The sequence below is a fragment of the Saimiri boliviensis genome, chromosome 11 (genome assembly GCF_048565385.1).
Source record: "Saimiri boliviensis isolate mSaiBol1 chromosome 11, mSaiBol1.pri, whole genome shotgun sequence".
Classification (NCBI taxonomy): Eukaryota; Metazoa; Chordata; class Mammalia; order Primates; family Cebidae; genus Saimiri; species Saimiri boliviensis.
Window position 1 is genome coordinate 9373525 of NC_133459.1, and position 20282 is coordinate 9393806.

Sequence of the window (20282 nt, forward strand, 5' to 3'; positions counted from 1 at the left end):
CTGGAATAACGTTCTTTAATCCTGGGAAGCAACTGCTTTAAAATGAGGGAACACAGAGGTACAAGCACGGGAACTGCCCAGGAGGAATTGTTACTATTTCTTGAGCTCTTATGTAAAGAAATTATTTAAACCTCACGCCTAGCCTGTGAGGTTGGAACTACTGTCTCCAATTGATAAATGAGGGACATGAGGATTGGCCAGGTCCTGTGACTTGCTTGGGGTCACCATGCTCGAGGGAGGGAGCTGGGCTCTGCAGCCACGGTGTGCTCCTGAGTGGAGCAGCTCACCACCCAGAGCCTGGCCTTCTCTCCTGCTGCAGGCCTGGGCTCACCCTGCACAGCCTGCCTGCCCAGCCCATTTGGAAAATCCATCAGAGGCCTGCCCTGCTTGGCCCCGGAGGACTGTCCAGGTAGACTGGGATGTCCTCAAGGAGTAGTGGAAAGAGGCAAGAAGTACCTGTCATTTCTAGATGCCACCCACTGGGCAGATGCAGAGGAAAGTCCTCAGAAGGCTGAACTTCCAAAAAGCTTTCATCTGGGTTTCAACCCTTGGCAAGTTTAGGGAACTTGAGGGATGTCCCTGGGAAAGGAAGACAAGGAGTGGCTTTATGTGCTTCCCTTCCAGTCTTTGTTTGTTTGTTTGTTTTTCAGACAGAGTCTTGCTCTGTCTCCAGGCTGGAGTGCAGTGGCATGATCTGGGCTCACTGCAACCTCTGCCTCCCAGGTTCAAGCAATTCTGCCTCACTTCCCAAATAGCTGGGACTACGGGTGTGTGCCACCACACCAAGCTAATTTTTGTATTTTTAGTAGAGACAGGGTTTCACCATGTTGGCCAGGATGGTCTCAATCTCTTGACCTCGTGATCCGCCTGCCTTAGTCTCCCACAGTGTTGGGATTACAGGCGTGAGCCTCTGCACCTGGCCTTCCCTTCCATTCTAAAGGTAGCACCTACTGTGACAAATGCAGAATACAGAAATGTAGGCAATAAATTAAAAATCAAACAAAAACCTAGAAATACAGGCAGGGCATGGCGGCTCACACCTGTAATCCCAGCACTTTGGGAGGCTGAGATGGGACAACTGTTTGAGGCCAGGAGTTTGATATCAATCTGGGCAACACAGTGAGATCTGGTCTCTACAGAAAATAAAAATTAGCTGGTGTGCTACTGCACACCTGTGGTCCCAGCTACTTGGGAGGCTGAAGTGGGAGGATCACCTGAGCCCAGGAGGTCGAGGCTGCAGTGAGCCTTGGTCGAGCCACAGCACTGCAGCCTAGGCAGCAGAGTGAGACCCTGCCTCTCAAAAAACTACAGCAGGCTGGGCGTGGCGGCTCAAACCTGTAATCCCAGCACTTTGGAAGGCTGAGGTGGGCGGATCACAAGGTCAGGAGTTTGAGACCAGCCTGGCCAATATGATGAAACCCCATCTCTACTAAAAAATACAAAAATTAGTAGGTGTGGTGGTGCATGTCTGTAGTCTCAGCTACGCAGGAGGCTGAGGCAGGACAATCTCTTGAACGGGGAGGCCGAGGTCGCAGTGAGCTGAGATCTCACCACTGCACTCCAGCCTCGGTGAGAGTGAGACTCCGTCTCAAAACGAAAAACAAAAAAACTACAACAAAAACCAAAATTGGGTTTGATGTTTTCACTTCATTGTTAACGTAAAGGAAAAGTAGTAACACTGGTGTCGGAACCATACTTCTCTGTCAATGAATGGCAACGAGACGGTTCCTGTTTCACTAGCTGAATGAAGTCACGGGCGTTCATTCATTGTAGTTTGACTTTGTGACGCTCTTGTTGGTGATAGAATGATAAAGCTGATGGTGGATTGTGCAAGATACACCTGAGGTACAAGCGCAGGGAGCTCTAGAAGAGTGTGTACTGACGATAACGTATACTGCGTTACATGATCTGTAAATCGTGGGCTATGCATCCTTTACACTCGACTGGAACACGCTTTGCACTATGCACACACATGTTTCGCGGAGAGTGGTGTTGAGGGCTGTGCCAGGCGCTGATGCAGGCTCTGGGGTGCAGCAGTGACCCTGGCGGTCAAGCCCCGCCTCGCCCCGCCAGCTCCACCTCCGCAGAGAAAGCTGAGCGGGGCGCTGGAGATCGACCGGGAGGCCCCTCCGCGAAGCACCGCCAGGGGGCGCGCGAGGCAGGACGGAGATGCGTACTTTGTCCCCTCGCGCGTCCCGTCGCCCGCACCACGGCGGGAAAATCCGACAGCTTACCACCGCCGCTCTCAGCCCTCGCGCGTTTGCCCGGGGTCGACCCGCAGAACCCGCAGAGATGGAAGAGGAGGCGGAGGCCGAGGAGCAGCAACGATTTTCTTACCAACAGGTACAGGAAAACGGGGGCCCGGCGGGGCGGGGCCGGAACGACGCCGCGTTTCAGGAGAGACGGGGACCCCGAGGCCCCAGGCGGCCTCTCGTCGGGGCGTGGTTGCTGCCGCGGCTGGTGCTGGGATGTAGTTTCCGCGGCAACGCGTCGGACCTTGGGCTGTTCTAGGGGAGCGCGCTGGCTCCGGGGTCCGGCGGCGAGAGGCCACCTTCTGGCTTTGCGAGGAAGCCTCGGTTTCCCCTTCTCAGATGGGGTTGTCAGGAGGGTGGAACGTTGGCATTAGAGACACTACAGGTGACGCCGGTAGCGCGGAACGCTGGTCCTGGAGGCTTCGACCCTTTGTTACAGATGAGGGCCTGCGCCGCTGGGACTAGGTGCGGACCAGGCTTAGATATGGGTTCGAATCTCCGCTCCGCCAACTCGTGATTGTACTGACTCGGCCCAAACGCAGTTTTTTTTTCTCTGCAAAATCGTCGTTAAGAATAACCACTTGCCAGGGTAGCTGGCAACATTATTCCTGGGCCGGGCGTGGTGGCTCAAGCCTGTAATCCCAGCGCTTTGGGAGGCCGAGGCAGGTGGATCACGAGGTCAAGAGATCGAGACCATCCTGGTCAACATGGTGAAACCCCGTCTCTACTAAAAATACAAAAAATTAGCTGGGCATGGTGGCACGTGCCTGTAATCCCAGCTACTCAGGAGGCTGAGGCAGGAGAATTGCTTGAACCCAGGAGGCGGAGGTTGCGGTGAGCCGAGATCGCACCATTGCACTCCAGCCTGGGTAACAAGAGGGAAACTCTGTCCCCACCAAAAAAAAAAAAAAAAAAAAAAAAAGCCCAAGGCATTCTTCTACATCATCTCAATAAATTGTCCTAATCAGGAACTTTAATATTGATAAAACTGTTGAATGTGCAGTCCATTGTCAGGTGCTCCCACTTGTCCTAAATACTTTTCTTGTCACTTTTTTCCTTCATCCAGGATTCAGTTAAGGATGAGGCATTGCATGTAGTAATCCTGTCTCTTTGGTCCTCTGTACCCTCTTCTTTTTTTTTTTGAAACGGAGTCTCCCTCTTGTTGCCCAGGCTGTAGTTCAGTGGCTCCATCTCAGCTCACTGCAACCTCCACCTCCCAGGTTCAGGAGATCCTCCTGCTCAGCCTCCCCAGGAGCTGGGATTACAGGTGCAAGCCACCACACCTGGCTAATTTTGCATGTTTAGTAGAGACGGGGTTTCACCATGTTGGCCAGCCTGGTTTTGAACTCCTGACCTCAAGTGATCTGCCCGCCTTGGTCTCCCAAAATGCTGGGATTACAGGTGCGAACCACTGTGCCTGGCGCGTTCTTTTCATTTTTGTGTAATTAGTCCCTAGAACAGAGCCTAGCTCTCAATAGACAACAAATGCTTACTGATGAAATGAAGCTGCAAAGATGGGCTGAGAAATTTGCCCCTCAGCTGTGATGAGCCCGTAGAAGATTCCCCCCTCATTCACGTAAACAACTGTTCTTGGCAGTTGGTAGACAGTAGTGAACACAACTGACAGGGTCCTGCCTTTGAGGAGTTTAGTGATTTAGTCTGTAAGTGCAGTGATGCTCCCAGCCCAGCCATGGGGAGGGGAGGAGGAGGAAGAAGGTCTGAGAAAACTTCCTGGAGCCAAGAGCATTCAGAAGAATTCATATCCTGTACCCTGACCCCCACCCGTACCCAGAACAGATGACCTTGAGCTGGGCAGGGTGGTATGGGCCTGTAGTCTCAGCTACTTCGGAGGCTGAGGCAGGAGGTTCACTTGAGCCCGGGAGTTCGAGGCTGTAGTGTTCAGTGATCACACCTGTCATCTTCATGCCTTCCACGTTGATGATTTGGCTCTTTGGCTCTCCTCCTACCAGAGGCCTCGATTTACCTGGTCTTGTGAGGTCTGAAATTCAGGAAAGTAGATGCCCTCCTCATCTGTCTGGCCTCTATCCAGGGGTCCTGGACTTGTGCTTTTTGCAGTTCCTCCTCCTCTGGCCCATGCATTGAACACTTGCTGATAGATTTTCTTCCCTCGAGGGTTCAGCTGTCACCATGTGCAGCTCAGCTCTGTCTTCAGCACTGAGACAGAGTACCCACAGGTGGGCTCAACAGAACTCTGTCGACACGTGGCAAAGACTGTTGCTTAGCTTGTCTTACACTCAAGGCTCTTCCTCCCCTCTCAGCACTTTTCTGTAAAGGGCAGAGATCTTTTTCAGTACCAAAAAAGGTTGCTAAGGGACAGTGAGGGCCCCGTGGGGGTGGCCTCCCAACCCTCCAGATCGGGAGGGGGCAAGTGTGCCCTCTTGAACCTTTCCTGTGTTGTTCTGTACATTTTTTTTTTTTTTTTTTTTTTGAGACAGAATCTTGCTCTGTCGCCAGGCTGGAGTGCAGTGGCATGATCTCAGCTCACTGCAACCTCCATCTCCCAGGTTCAAGCGATTCTCCTGCCTCAGCCTCCCAAGTAGCTGGGATTACAGGTGTGTGCCATTGTGTCCGGCTTTTTTTTTTTTTTTTTTTTTTGATGGAGTTTCGCTCTTGACGGCGCGATCTCGGCTCACCGCAACCTCCGCTTCCCAGGTTCAGGCAATTCTCCTGCCTCAGCCTCCTGAGTAGCTGGGATTACAGGCATGCGCCACCATGCCCAGCTAATGTTTTGTATTTTTAGTAGAGACAGGGAGGATTTCACCATGTTGACCAGGATGGTCTTGATCTCTTGACCTCCTGATCCACCCTCCTCGGCCTCCCAAAGTGCTGTGATTACAGGCTTGAGCCACTGCGCCCGGCCTTTTTTTTTTTTTTTTTTTTTTTTTGATTTTTAGTAGAGATGGGGTTTCACCATGTTGGTCAGGCTGGTCTCGAACTCCTGGCCTTGTGATCCACCCACCTTAAGTTGCTGGGATTATAGGGGTGAGCCACCACACTCAGCCTATCATGTACTTTCGTCCTCTGTGACATGCAGGCCTGGGCTGCCAGGGGCTTACGACAGAGGGATGGGACCTTCTGTATTTGCTTGATTAACCGCCGTAAGGGCAACGTTCCCTGCCTGGTTTCTCACTGTTTCCCAAACACCTAGCATATATATGCCTTTACTCATTCAGGGCTCCGTCTGCAGATAGTTTGGAATCAGTGAGTAAAACCACCCCGGGCCTTGGCAGGCACCAGTCTGACCTGTCTGTCTCCCCGCTGACTTGCCATCGAATTCCTTATCTTTACTTGCTGTAAATCATAACCGTTTACAAGGAGCTAATGTTTCTACAAGTCACACTCCGGTGGGTCTCATTAACTTATTAGTACACTTGAAAAGCCACTCAGCCATTATGGAAAGTGCCGAAGAAATTAGGCTTAGCAGACCCTCTCCTTTGTCTTAATTTTTTAAGCCTTGAAAAGTTCTTTTTTTTTTTGAGACGGAGTTTCGCTCTTGTTACCCAGGCTGGAGTGCAATGGCGCGATCTCGGCTCACTGCAACCTCCGCCTCCTGGGTTCAGGCGATTCTCCTGCCTCAGCCTCCTGAGTAGCTGGGATTACAGGCACGTGCCACCATGCCCAGCTAATTTTTTGTATTTATAGTAGAGACGGGGTTTCACCATGTTGACCAGGATGGTCTCGATCTCTCGACCTCGTGATCCACCCGCCTCGGCCTCCCAAAGTGCTGGGATTACAAGCTTGAGCCACCGCGCCCGGCGAAAAGTTCTTATTTGTAACCTCACCCATGAAATATTTCGGTTTTTCCCCCAGAGGCTAAAGGCAGCAGTTCACTACACTGTGGGTTGTCTTTGCGAGGAAGTTGCCTTGGACAAAGAGATGCAGTTCAGCAGACAAACCATTGCAGCCATTTCGGAGCTGACTTTTCGACAGTGTGGTATGAAGCGTTGGCCTCCCTAGCCATGTCTCTAATCCTTGAAGGTCGATTTCACCTGGGAGCAGTGCGTGGGTGGGGGCGGTGCCTGGGTGGGAGCTGTGGCAAGTCTGACCGAGAACATTGTCATCATACATTCTTCATGAAATGCTTCTCTTCTTGGCTTTGAGATGTGTATATTTTATGGAAAGAAGTATTTGTTTCCTATTATGCTAACACTGGGGCATTCATGCCTTTATTTTAGTGTGTTTTAAACTGCCCTGATGGCTGGAACATTAGACATTAAATTTTTTGTTTCAGTGCTTTATAAAATTTTTATATCACCCATAGTTGTTTTTGACAGCTGAGCTTGTAGCATCCGTATTTGCTTAATTTCAGAGGGGAAATGAATGACTGCGCAAACCTTAACTGTAGCAGAAGTTAAAGGATAGTTTCTAGAAACCGAAGGTGTAGTCAAAATATTAATAGAAGGCTTGTAATGAAGGGTGGAGGGCTCTGGGAAGGACAGGGAGGTCATGTGAATAAAAAAAGCTAAAAGCTCTTATGGAACGGTGGGGCTGCTGGAAGCGCCTCCTTTCACCTTTAAGAGGGTTTGTTGTATTAGTCACTGTACTGGCTATAGAAATCAAGGCATCGCTTTTCCTGCTTCTGAAGTAGGATGGGAGGGATCCTAAAGTGTGTTATCTTTTTTCTCTTTCAGAAAATTTTGCCAAAGACCTTGAAATGTTTGCCAGGTGGGTAGAGAACCTGATTATCCGCCACTGTGTCTCTGTAGTTCTCTGGAGCTCTCCGTCTGGTGGGGTACATCGGGAGAGCTCTAGCTATTCAGGTTTCCATGCGTTTTGTGGAGGCTGGTCTCTAATGATGGTTCTGCAAGAACACGATGCCCGCTTCAATCACGGTGATTCAGACTTGAGCATTTTTTGAAGTTTTCCCAGTATTTTTTGTTAACCCTGGTTATTGAGTTCTAAGTTAAAAAGGTGTGAATGCTGTCTCCTGGACTCTGAATGGAGTGCCTGTGTGAAAAACCACGTCGCTGGGTGGTTTGATTGCTCAGGGCCTGGAGGGAGCCGCAGCGGTCCCGGAGGTAATTGCTTGCAGGTGCACACAGAATGGCATGCAGGGGCTTTCATTTGCCACATTTGTTCCGAGTGAGACGCACTCCTTGGAAAGTGGGTGACTTGCTTTCAGCTGCTAAAGCCTCAGCTTTTACAGGTGATTTATGCTCAGCTTTTCAATTAGTTCCGCAGGTAATTGAAAACAATTGCACTGAATTGCTTTTATGAAGCAATTTGAATGACGAAGGCCTGAAAGGGCGAAAGCTTTCTAATTTGCTGCCACGTGGATTCGGTGCCAGCCTCTCCCACACCCCTTACTTTTCACCTTGCTCCTGTTAGCTCTTTGTTTCTCAGATGCATGTTTGGAATGAATTAAAGCGGTGGGTTCTCAGAGAGCAAGCTCTCAATCTGTCCTATTCCTTTGGATATTCGTCCCTGAAAACCGCTTAGCATCTTGAGCTTGGCCCGAAGGGATAAGTTCGTGTGAAGGGATACTGATAGCTCCTGTGGCTTAGTCACTGTTGATTCAGGCGCTTGCCCTGGTGGGTGGCCCTCCTCTGCGGTAAAAGATGTTTATCATAGGCCGGGCGCGGTGGCTCAAGCCTGTAATCCCAGCACTTTGAGAGGCCGAGGCGGGTGGATCACCAGGTCAAGAGATCGAGACCATCCTGGTCAACACGGTGAAACCCCATCTCTACTAAAAATACAAAAAATTAGCTGGGCATGGTGGCGCGTGCCTGTAATCCCAGCTACTCAGGAGGCTGAGGCTGGAGAATTGCCTGAACCCAGGAGGCAGAAGTTGCGGTGAGCAGAGATCGCGCCATTGCACTCCAGCCTGGGTAACAAGAGCGAAACTCCGTCCCCCCACCCACAAAAAAAAAAAAAAAAAAAAGATGTTTATCACCTTTGCTTGCTATTTCTTTGTTAGCTGTTGTGGGGGGGAGCAATGAAAATTTAAAATACTTAAAAACAATATATGTAAGAGATACAGGGTCTTGTTATGTTGCCCAGGCCGCTCTTGAACTCTTAGGGTCAAGCAATCCTCCTGCTTTGGGCTCCCAAAATGCTGAGATTACAGGTGTGAGCTACCACGCCCAGCCTGAAAATACTTACGTAAAAATTCTGTAAACAAAATGAAATTAGAAACAGCATAGTAGCACATTAGGCTTTCAGATATTCTGTTTTTAAAAGTACATAAAAGGTTGCCCTTTTTTTTTTTTTGAGATGGAGTCTTGCACTGCTGCCCAGGCTGGAGTGCAGTGGTGCAATCTTGGCTCACTGCAACCTCTGCCTCCTGGGTTCAAGTGATTCTCTTGCCTTGGCCTCCCGAGTAGCTAGGATTACAGGCATGCACCACAATAGCTGGCTAATTTTAGTAGCGATGAGGTTTTGCCATGTTGGCCAGGCTGGTCTCGAACTCCTGACTTCAGGTGATCTGCTTGCCTCGGTCTCCCAAAGTGCTAGATTACAGGTGTGAGCCACTGTGCCTGGCAAAAGGTTGATTTTCTTTTGCTGGGTACTGGTGGGGAAAGTGGTGTGTGAATGCATGTGTGTGTGTATCTTAGACTGTAAGCTCCACAAGGAAGGACAGCATCTTTTACATAAAAGAGTTTGTGGAGGCCAGGAGCAGTGGCTCACACCTGTAATCCTTGCACTTTGGAAGGCTGAGGTGGGCTGATCACCTGAGGTCAGGAGTTCGAGACCAGCTTGGGTAACAGGATGAAACTCTGTCTCTACTAAAATACAAAAAAGAAATACTAGCCTGGCATGGTTATGTGCACCTGTAGTCCCAGCTAGAGGTAGGAGAATTGCTTGAACTCAAGAGTTGGAGATTTCAGTGAGCCGAGGTCACACCACTGCACTCCAGCCTGGGCAACAGAGCGAGACTGTCTCTTAAAAAAAAAAAAAAAGAAAGAAAAAGAAGTTTGTGGAGAGGCTGACTCTGAGAACTGAGTGAGTGCAGCAGAGTTCAGTGATGAGGCTTCAGGAGTCTTGGGTGCAGCCAGAGACCGGGAAGCACCCACCTTTCCTGGTACAACCCACAAGTACAGGTTTTCTTTGAAGACTCATCCTTTGTCTGAATTCCAGTTTGCTTTCACAAAAGAGCATTGTTTTAAAGTTTATCTCTGAATAAAATTGATATTCCTGGAAGGTCAGCTTCGGTTATCTTGTGGATTTGAGTTGTCCATGTCACACTTTCTCTACTCCCAAAGACTATTATCACCCCAGTTTGAGAAAGATGTTGTTTCAAGTCAACTGTGTATTAAGTAGGCTCTGTAGGCTGGCCTGGGAACCTAACCAGTATTTGTAACATTGTTTCATTGAGACAACTTTGTTTCCTTTTTCTTCTGCTTTTTCTTTCTTTCTTTCTTTCTTTCTTTCTTTCTTTCTTTCTTTCTTTCTTTCTTTTTTTTTTTTTTTTTGAGCCGGAGTTTCACTCTTGTTACCCAGGCTGGAGTGCAATGGCGCGATCTCAGCTCCTGAGTTCAGGCAATTCTTCTGCCTCAGCCTCCTGAGTAGCTGGGATTACAGGCACGCACCACCATGCCCAGCTAATGTTTTGTATTTTTAGTAGAGACGGGGTTTCACTATGTTGACCGTGATGGTCTCGATCTCTTGACCTCATAATCCACCCGCCTAGGCCTCCCAAAGTGCTGTGATTACAGGCTTGAGCCACCGCGCCTGGCCTGTTTCCTTTTTCTTACTTCTTTTCTTTTTTGCTTGATACAAGGTCTCTCTGTTAGGCTGGAGTGCAGTGGCAGGATCATAGCCCACTGCAAGGTAGCGCTCCAGGGCTCCACTGAACCTCCCAGAGTTTTGGTATTACAGGCATGAGCTGAGCCACCATGCCTGGAATCTTTTTCTTTTTGGTGAGCTTGTTATGAGAAGTTTCCGTGAGACTACACATTTAAATTATTATTATTGTTATTATTATTATTGTTGGAGTCGGAGGTAAACTTTAGAGCAGGGGCAACTGATGGAGTCTTGCTCTGTCGCCCAGGCTGGAGTGCCGTGGCACAATCTCAACTCACTGCAACCTCTGCCTCCTGGGTGCAAGTGATTCTCCTGCCTCAGCCTCCCAAGTAGCTGAGATTACAGGTGCCTGCCACCACACCCAGCTGATTTTTGTATTTTTAGTAGAGACAGGGTTTCACCCTGTTGGCCAGGCTTATCCCGAACTCCTGACCTCAGGTGATCCATCCGCCTCAGCCACCCAAAGTGCTGGGATTACAGGCATGAACCACCATGCCTGGCCTTTTTTTTTTTTTTTTTTTTTTTTTGAGACGGAGTCTCGCACTGTCTCTCAGGCTATAGTGCAGTGGCACCATCTCAGCTCACTGCATTCTCTGCCTCCTGGGTTCAAGCAATTCTCCCACTTCAGCCTTCCCAGTAGCTGGGACTACAGGTCCATCACACCCAGCTAATTTTTTTTTGTCTTTTTAGTAGAGACAGGGTTTCACCATCTTGGCCAGGATGGTCTTGATCTCCTGACCTTGTGATCCACCCGCCTCAGCCTCCCCAAAGTACTGGGATTATAGGCATGAGCCACTGTGCCTGTGCCCGGCCTTTTTTTTTTTTTTTTTTTTTTCCTGAGACAAGTCTCACTCTGTCACCCAGGCTGGAGTGCAGCAGCTCAGTCTTGGCTCACTGCAGCCTCAGCCTCCTGGGTTCAACCGATTTTCCTGCCTTAGCTTCCCGAGTAGATGGGACTACAGACACTTACCACCACCCCTGCTAATTTTTGTATTTTTAGTAGAGACAGAGTTTCACAGTGTTGGCTAGGCTGGTCTTGAACTGCTGACCTCAGGTGATCTGCCTTCCTCAGCCTCCCAAAGTGCTGGGATTACAGGTGTGATCCACTGCACCTGGCCAGATAATACATATTTAAATTCTAATTTTTTTAATTTTTTTTTTTTGAGATGGAGTTTCGCTCTTGTTACCCAGGCTGGAGTGCAATGGCGCAATCTCGGCTCACCGCAACCTCCGCCTCCTGAGTTCAAGCAATTCTCCTGCCTCAGCCTCCCGAGTAGCTGGGACTACAGGTGTGCATCACCATGCCCAGCTAATTTTTGTATTTTTGATAGAGATGGGGTTTCACCATGTTGACCAGAATGGTCTCGATCTCTTGACCTCGTGTTCCACCTGCCTCGGCCTCCCAAAGTGCTGGGATTACAGGCTTGAGCCACCGCACCCGGCCTTAAATTCTAAATAACCAATACACCCGCAGACTTTGGAAAGCAGCTGCTAATCTGAGTTGTGAATTTCTTTTTGCAGTGGGGTGATATTGGCTCACTGTAGCCTCCATATCCCGGATTTAGGCTATTCTACCTCAGCCTCCCGAGTAGCTGGGATTACAGGCACCTGACACTGTGCCTGGCTAATTTTTGTAATTTTTTTTTTTTTTTTTTTTTTTTTTTTTGAGACGGAGTTTCGCTCTTGTTACCCAGGCTGGAGTGCAATGGCGCCGTCTCGCTCACCGCAACCTCCGCCTTCTGGGTTCAGGCAATTCTCCTGCCTCAACCTCCTGAGTAGCTGGGATTACAGGCACGCGCCACCATGCCCAGCTAATGTTTTGTATTTTTAGTAGAGATGGGGTTTCACCATGTTGACCAGAATGGTCTCGATCTCTTGACATCGTGATCCACCTGCCTCAGCCTCCCAAAGTGCTGGGATTACAGGCTTGAGCCACCGCACCCGGCAATTTTTGTATTTTTAAAGGAGACATGGTTTCCCTGTGTCAGCCAGGTTGGTCTCAAACTCTTGACCTCAAATGATCCGCCCACCTAGCCTCCCAAAGTGCTGGAATTACAGGAATGAGCCACTTCACCTAGCCTGAGTTGTGAATTTCTTTTAGCTTTGAAATCTCTAGTCTCCTAATGTTAACAATCAAACATTTTGAAGAAGGTACATATTTTATAGGAAATAAATTCTGGGAACATTTGGGAATCATCTTTAAAGTCTGTGTTACAAAGCGTATTATGTGAAAAATTGCTTTTTATTTTCCCTAGCTAGAGTAATTTTCTGGAGTTGGAGGTTTGACTTAGGAGAGTCTGTGATACTCAGTGGCTGGCAGAGGATGCCCCGCCCCTCCACTGAGGGCCTTAGTGCAGAGATAGCTGAGGCCTTGCTGAAGTGGTGGAGAGGACTGAGAACATTGTTTGCTAAACACTTTCTTGTAAACAGATAAGTTCACTCTGTAGACGGTTCATTATGCCTGTTCCCTTTACTCCTTTTACTGTACTTTAAGAATAATGTAAATACAGACAGAGCAACCTGGCTGTGAGGTGGAGACTGGGCCGCACTGTCCATGAGCACTTAATATTCTCCACCCAGAACATCTGTGGACTGGCCTCATTCTTTGTGGCTTCTGTTTCTCTCCTGTGTTCCTTGCAGGTTGCTAATTAGAAAGTTATCTCTTGAAGTGGGTATTATGACAAGCAAATACTGCCAGTCATGATGAGATGACATGTGGTATTTGTATATCAATATCATAAGCAGAATGTGAAGGATTAATTTGGCCAAATTATGGAGAGTCATTTCTGTGTGGATTTATCTTTTATCTCTGCAGTTGTTGAGTGGGGACTCACCGTGTGTGCTGGTGACTTTGCTAGGTGTAAGGATGCAAAGATTCCTATTTATTCCTGCTTGCAAAGTACCTGTGTATTTTGTGGGGAGGTTAGAAATGGCAAGAAGGGGTGTAATTGGAGTAATATATTATTGAATAGAGCTTATTGTCTCAAACTTTCTTTCCCAGCAAAGATAAGAGGACTAGAATGAGAATTTGAGTTCAACTTGTGAGTAAGAAGCAGACTCCAGTTTAAAGGATGTCCTTTGTTCTACCTGGGTCATTGGGGAGGGAACCCATTAATGACTTGTTGGGAATGGGGCTGGAGGAGGCATCTGCATATGCTTTTTCCTGTAAGTTAGCCCTTGGAGAAAGGCAGGATCTTGATGGAAGTAAAGCCATGCTTTGTGGAGATTCTCTTTGTTCTTCTGTTTCCTGTCTGTTTAAGCAGCTGCTCTCTGTATTGTGAGGCAGATTTTCTCTGCACTACAGTTGTACACTGACCTCCTTGCTTTTTCTGTGGCCTTAGCTGTGACCAAGCAAGCCACGTTTGGAAGGGCTCTAAGCCCTCAGCCCTCCTGTCTACGTTTTTACTCTTCGGGTACCCTTGGCCCTAAGCGGAGGTGGAGAGATGGGCCTCCGCTTTCTCCATCTCTTTACTTAATTGGGGTCTCAGGAACTTCACTAATTTTTGTGTCACTTTTGCTTAATGCCTTTTATCTAAAAGGATGGGCTACTTAGAGATCCCTGCTAGTTTGAAGTCTGACCGTGAACTTCTGTGTTTCATCAAAACTTTAAATAATACCAAACATTTTGGTGACTTGTTTCTGCCCTTTCTGCAGACATGCAAGAAGAACCACAATTAACACTGAAGACGTGAAGCTCTTAGCCAGGAGAAGTAATTCACTGGTGAGAGATGAATTTCTTTCCTCACTCCCCTTTCCCATCAGAATACATTATTCCCAATTAATCACTTGAAGCCATGAAGTTATTCCCCAGGGCACCTTGCATTAAAAACTAGAGATGGTTGAACCATTCAGACCTGCCTGTAATTTACAGTCTGGCTTTCATTATGATGGATTTTGCTAAGCCAATTTGAAATTTTCTAATCAGCACTCTGTGGGTTTTATAATTTGCCTTTTCTGTAATACCGCAAAACTTTGGTCCCATGTTTCATTTACAACATGATGTCAGACACTGGTCACAGGCTTGAGTCTGTAGGAATAGTTTTGTTACTGTGTTCACAATTCTCTGAATGGGCCAGGTGTGGAAGGAGTTTCCGTATGGCTGGATATGCAGGAAAAAGCACGTTTTCCATCTTTTCAAGTCCAGGAATCATTTTGACTGAGCCTCCGTCGTTCAGGTGGAGACTCGGAAATGCACTGGTCATCCCGGGTTAGTGCTCTGGCCGATGGCAGAGCCAGGCCTGGGACATTTCCTGACTGAGTCTCATGCTAGACGCGAAAGCACTGGGGGACCCTCGTGTAATGTGGGCATCATGAGAGCTGGGGCTTTGTCTCTTTGTTCTCTGCTCCGTCTGTGTTGCCTAGAGCAGTCCTGGCACACAGGAGGGGCTCAAGAAATTGTTGATGAATGAACGAATATGTATAGCAGTTTACGGGAGCTTTTCCAGATACTATTTAATGCTCACAGCTTTTTTTTTTTTTTTTTTTTTTTTTTGAGATGGAGTTTCGCTCTTGTTACCCAGGCTGGAGTGCAATGGCGCGATCTCGGCTCACCGCAACCTCCGCCTCCTGGGTTCAGGCAATTCTGCTGCCTCAGCCTCCTGAGTAGCTGGGATTACAGGCACGCGCCACCATGCCCAGCTAACTTTTTGTATTTTTAGTAGAGACGGGGTTTCACCATGTTGACCAGGATGTTCTCGATCTCTTGACCTCGTGATCCACCCGCCTTGGCCTCCCAAAGTGTTGGGATTACAGGCGTGAGCCACCACACCCGGCCAGCTTTTTTTATTATTATTATTATTATTATTTTTATTTTAGACATGCAGTCTCTCTATGTTGCCCAGGCTGTTCTTGAACTCCTGGGCTCAAGCAGACCTCCCAGCTTGGTTTCCTAAAGTGCTAGGATTACAGGCGTGTGCCACAACTTTTTTTTTTTTTGAGACGGGGGTCTCACACTGTCACCCAGGCTGAGTGCAGTGGCACAGTCATTGCTTACTGCAGTCACTGTCTCCTGGGCTCCAGTGATCCTTTCACCTGAGCCTCTCAAGTAGCTGGGACTACAGGTGCATACCACCACGCCCAGCTAATTTTTTTTTTTTTTTTTTTTTTTTTTTTGAGACGGAGTTTCGCTCTTGTTACCCAGGCTGGAGTGCAATGGCACGATCTCGGCTCACCGCAACCTCCGCCTCCTGGGTTCAGGCAATTCTCCTGCCTCAGCCTCCTGAGTAGCTGGGATTATAGGCACGCGCCACCATGCCCAGCTAATTTTTAGTATTTTTAGTAGAGACGGGGTTTCACCATGTTGACCAGGTTGGTCTTGATCTCTCGACCTTGTGATCCACCCGCCTCGGCCTCCCAAAGTGCTGGGATTACAGGCTTGAGCCACCGCGCCCGGCGCCCAGCTAATTTTTTGTAGAGACAGGGTATTTTGTATTTTTTATAGAGACAGGGTTTTACCATATTGCCTGGGCTGGTCTCAAACTCTTTGGTTTCAAATGATCTGTCTGCCTTGGACTCCGAAAGAGCTGGGATTACAGGTCTGAGCCACTGCACCTGGCCACAACTTTTAATAACGACACAAATTGTTGGCTGGGTACAATGGTTCACGTCAATAATCCCAGAATTTTGGGAGGCCAAGGCAGGAGGATTGCACGAGCCCGGAAGTTTGAGACCAGCATGGCCACATAGTGAGACCCCCATATCTACAAAAAACTTTTTAAAAAAAGAAAAAAAATTGAAGCTGTATTTAATTTTAAGAAATATAACCCAGGCGTTTCTGTCCAAATTCTTTTAGTCAGCGGTGGTTGTGGAGGGTTTAATTTTATTTGTTTTTTTTAGGTTTGTAGCAGGATTACAACCAGTTATAAATACATATTTGTGTGTGTGTGTGTGTGTGTGTGTGTGTGTAGCTAAAATACATCACAGACAAAAGTGAAGAGATTGCTCAGATTAACCTAGAGCGAAAGTCACGGAAGAAAAAGAAGTCAGAGGATGGAAACCACAATTCAAGAGAGCTGGCCGAGGCTGGAGTAGTGGAGAGTGAGAAGTAAAGTCTCCTGCCACGTGGAAAATGCACCTTGAACAGGGAGAGCGACCTGGAAATGCGTACGGCTGCAAAGGGAACTTTGAAGGGATAAGTAGTGATTACAAAGAAAAAAAAGGCTAAAGTGGCTTTTGTGCTGAATTCTCCACATTGTTAACTGCAAAAGCTAGTTTAAGAGGACAGGAAAGTCATAAGCAAAATACTCCTGGGTCTCATTCCAGCACATAAAAACTGTGTGTAATTGAATGGTATGTATTGGAAATGATATATCTTGCAATTAAAATTGTGTGAGCAATTAAACATGGTTGACTTTTTCAAGCAAAAATCAGTTATTCATCTTTTGATGTGATTTTCTAGGCTAAATGACGATCTCTGAAAGGTGAATAAAACTGAATTTATTTAGCTTTTCTGGTTACTAATTTGTTTTTTTTTTTTTTTTTTTGAGACGGAGTTTTGCTCTTGTTACCCAGGCTGGAGTGCAATGGCGCGATCTCGGCTCACCACAACCTCCGCCTCCTGGGTTCAGGCAATTCTCCTGCCTCAGCCTCCTGAGTAGCTGGGATTACAGGCAAGCGCCACCATGCCCAGCTAATTTTTTGTATTTTTAGCAGAGACGGGGTTTCACCATGTTGACCAGGATGGTCTCGATCTCTCGACCTCGTGATCCACCCACCTCGGCCTCCCAAAGTGCTGGGATTACAGGCTTGAGCCACCGCGCCCGGCTTTTTTTTTTTTTTTTTTGAGATGGAGTCTTACTCTGTTGCCCAGGCTGGAGTGCAATGGTTCGATCTCAGTTTACTGCAATCCCTGCCTCCCAGGTTCAAGCAATTCTCCTGCCTCAGCCTCCTGAGTAGCTGGAACTATAGGTGCATGCCACCACGCCCAGCTAATTTTTGTATTTTTAGTAGACACAGGGTTTTACCATGTTGGTCAGATTGGTCTCGAACTCCTGACTTTGTGGAATGCCCACCTTGGCCTCCCAAAGTGCTGAGATTACAGGTGTGAGCCACTGCGCCCAGCCACTGGTGGTGATTTTAAAAACATGCCGCCTATGGTCACCATGTTTGGGAATGGCCCTTTTCATTTTTTTTTTCTTTTTTGTGACGGAGTCTCGCCTTGTCCCCCAGGTTGGAGTGTGGTGACTCGATCTTGGCTCACTACAACCTCCACCTCCCAGGTTCTAGCGATTCTCCTGCCTCAGCCTCCCAAGTAGCTAGGACTACAGGCGCACGAACACCAACGCGCCTGGTAAATTTTTGTATTTTTAGTAGAGACAGGGTTTCACCATGTTGGTCAAGCTAATCTCAAACTCCTAACTTTGTGATTCACCCACCTCGGCCTACCCAAGTTCTGGGATAACAGGTGTGAGCCACTGCACCTGGCCCCCTTTTCACTTTTTAAAGGTGAGTTTCTTTAGAAACAGTTTCTGTTACTTCTTTTTTCTTTTTTTAATACTTTATTGCATTTTAGGTTTGGGGGTACATGTGAAGAACATGCAGGATTGTTGTATAGGTACATACATGGCAGTGTGGTTTGCTGCCTTCCTCCCCTTCACCTATATCTGGCATTTCTCCCCATGTTACCCCTTCCCAACTCTCCACCTCCTGCTGTCCCTCACCTAGTTCCCCGCAACAGACCTCAGTGTGTGATGCTCCCCTCCCTGTGTCCATGTGTTCTTATTGTTCAACACCTACCTATGAGTGAGAATATGCAGTGTTTGATTTTCTGTTCTTGTGTCAGTTTGCTGAGAATGATGGTTTCCACGTTCATCCATGTCCCTACAAAGGGTACAAACTCATCGTTTTTTATGGCTGCCTGGTATTCCATGGTGTATATATGCCACATTTTCCCTGTCCAGTCTATCATCGATGGGCATTTAGGTTGGTTCCAGGTCTTTGGTATTGTAAACAGTGCTGCAGTGAACATTCATGTGCGTGTGTCCTTATAATAGAACTATTTATAGAGGCCGAGGAGGGTGGATCATGAGGTCAAGAGATCGAGACCATCCTGGTCAACATGGTGAAACCCCGTCTCTACTAAAAATGCAAAAAATTAGCCGGACGTGGTGGCACATGCCTGTAATCCTAGCTACTTGGGAGGCTGAGACAGGAGAATTGCTTGAACCCAGGAGGCGGAGGTTGCTGTGAGCCGAGAATGCTCCATTGCACTCCAGCCTGGGCAACAAGAACGAAACTCCGTCTCAAAGAACTATTTATAATCCTTTGGATATATATCCAGTAATGGGATGGCTGGGTCAAATGGAATTTCTGTTTCTAGGTCCCTGAGGAATCGCCACACTGTCTTCCACCATAGTTGAACTAATTTACACTCCCACCAACAGTGTAAAAGTGTTCCTGTTTCTCCACATTCTCTCCAGCATCTGTTGACTCCAGATTTTTTAATTTTTATATTTTATATCTTTTTTGAGACATAGTTTCGCTCTTGTTACCCAGGCTGGAGTGCAATGGCGCGATCTCGGCTCACCACAACCTCCGCCTCCTGGGTTCAGGCAATTCTCCTGCCTCAGCCTCCTGAGTAGCTGGGATTACAGGCACGCGCCACCATGCCCAGCTAATTTTTTGTATATTAAGTAGACACGGGGTTTCACCATGTTGACCAGGATGGTCTCGATCTCTTGACCTCGTGATCCACCCGCCTCGGCCTCCCAAAGTGCTGGGATTACAGGCGTGAGCCACCGCGCCTGGCTCAGATTTTTTAATGATCAGCATTCTTTTTTTTTTTTTTTTTTTTTTTTTTTGTTTTGTTTTTTGTTTTTTTTTTTTTGTTTTGTTTTTTTTGAGACGGAGTTTCGCTCTTGTTAACCCAGGCTGGAGTGCAATGGCACGATCTCGGCTCACCGCAACCTCCGCCTCCTGGGTTCAGGCAATTCTCCTGCCTCAGCCTCCTGAGTAGCTGGGATTACAGGCACACGCCACCATGCCCAGCTAATTTTTTGTATTTTTAGTAGAGACGGGGTTTCACCATGTTGACCAGGCTGGTCTCGATCTCTTGACCTCGTGATCCACCCGCCTCAGCCTCCCAAAGTGCTGGGATTACAGGCTTGAGCCACCGCGCCCGGCTTAATGATCAGCATTCTAACTGGCATGAGATGGTATCTCAATGTAGTTTTGATTTGTATTTCTCTAATGACTGGTGATGTTGAGCATTTTTTCATGTTTGTTGGCCTTATACATGTCTTCTTTTGAAAAGTGTCTGTTCATATCCTTTGCCCACTTTTGAATGGGTTTCTTTGTTTCTTTTTTTTGTAAATCTGTTTTACTTCTTTGTAGATTCTGGATATTAGCCCTTTGTCAGATGGGTAGATTGCAAAAATTTTTTCCCATTCTCTTGAATACCAGTTCACTCTAATTAGATTGTGTTCTTTGCTGTGCAGAAGCTCTGGAATTTAATTAGATCTCGTTTGTCTATTTTGGCTTTTGTTGCCAATGCTTTTGGTGTTTTAGTCATGAAGTCCTTGCCCATGCCTACGTCCTGAATGGTTTTGCCTAGGTTTTCTTCTAGGGTTTTTATGGTGTTAGGTCTTACGTGGTTTTTTTTTTTTTTTTTGAGACGGAGTTTCGCTCTTGTTACCCAGGCTGGAGTGCAATGGCGCGATCTCGGCTCACCGCAACCTCTGCCTCCTGGGTTCAAGCAATTCTCCTGCCTCAGCCTCCTGAGTAGCTGGGACTACAGGCATGCACCACCACACCCGGCTAATTTTTGTATTTTTGTATTTTTTTTTTTTTTTTAGATGGAGTTTCACTCTTGTTACCCAGGTTGGAGTGCAATGGCACGATCTCGGCTCACTGCAACCTCTGCCTCCTGGGTTCAGGCAATTCTCCTGCCTCAGCCTCCTGAGTGGCTGGGATTACAGGCACGTGCCACCATGCCCAGCTAATTTTTTGTATTTTTAGTAGAGACGGGGTTTCACCATGTTGACCAGGATGGTCTCGATCTCTTGACCTCGTGATCCACCCGCCTCGGCCTCCCAAAGTGCTGGGATTACAGGCTTGAGCCGCCGCGCCCGGCCTGTATTTTTAGTAGAGACGGGGTTTCACCTTGTTGACCAAGATGGTCTCGATCTCTTGACCTAGTGATCCACCCACCTCGGCCTCCCAAAGTGCTGGGATTATAGGCGTGAGCCACCGCGCCCGGCCAGGTCTTATGTTTAAGTCTCTAATCCATCTGGAGTTAATTTATCAGGAAGGGATCCAGTTCGTTTTTAT

The 20282-nt window shown here is 47.6% G+C and overlaps 1 protein-coding gene across 1 annotated transcript; it reads left to right on the top strand.

Moving 5' to 3' along the window:
- The first annotated feature begins 2204 nt into the window (after nucleotides 1-2204).
- Nucleotides 2205-16356, top strand: CENPS (centromere protein S). The gene is made up of 5 exons (XM_003927907.4): nucleotides 2205-2343; nucleotides 6084-6207; nucleotides 6905-6938; nucleotides 13671-13737; nucleotides 15923-16356. Exons 1-5 carry the CDS (start codon nucleotides 2293-2295, stop codon nucleotides 16061-16063), a joined length of 417 nt encoding a protein of 138 aa, XP_003927956.2. The 5' UTR covers nucleotides 2205-2292; the 3' UTR covers nucleotides 16064-16356.
- The last annotated feature ends 3926 nt before the right edge of the window (nucleotides 16357-20282 follow it).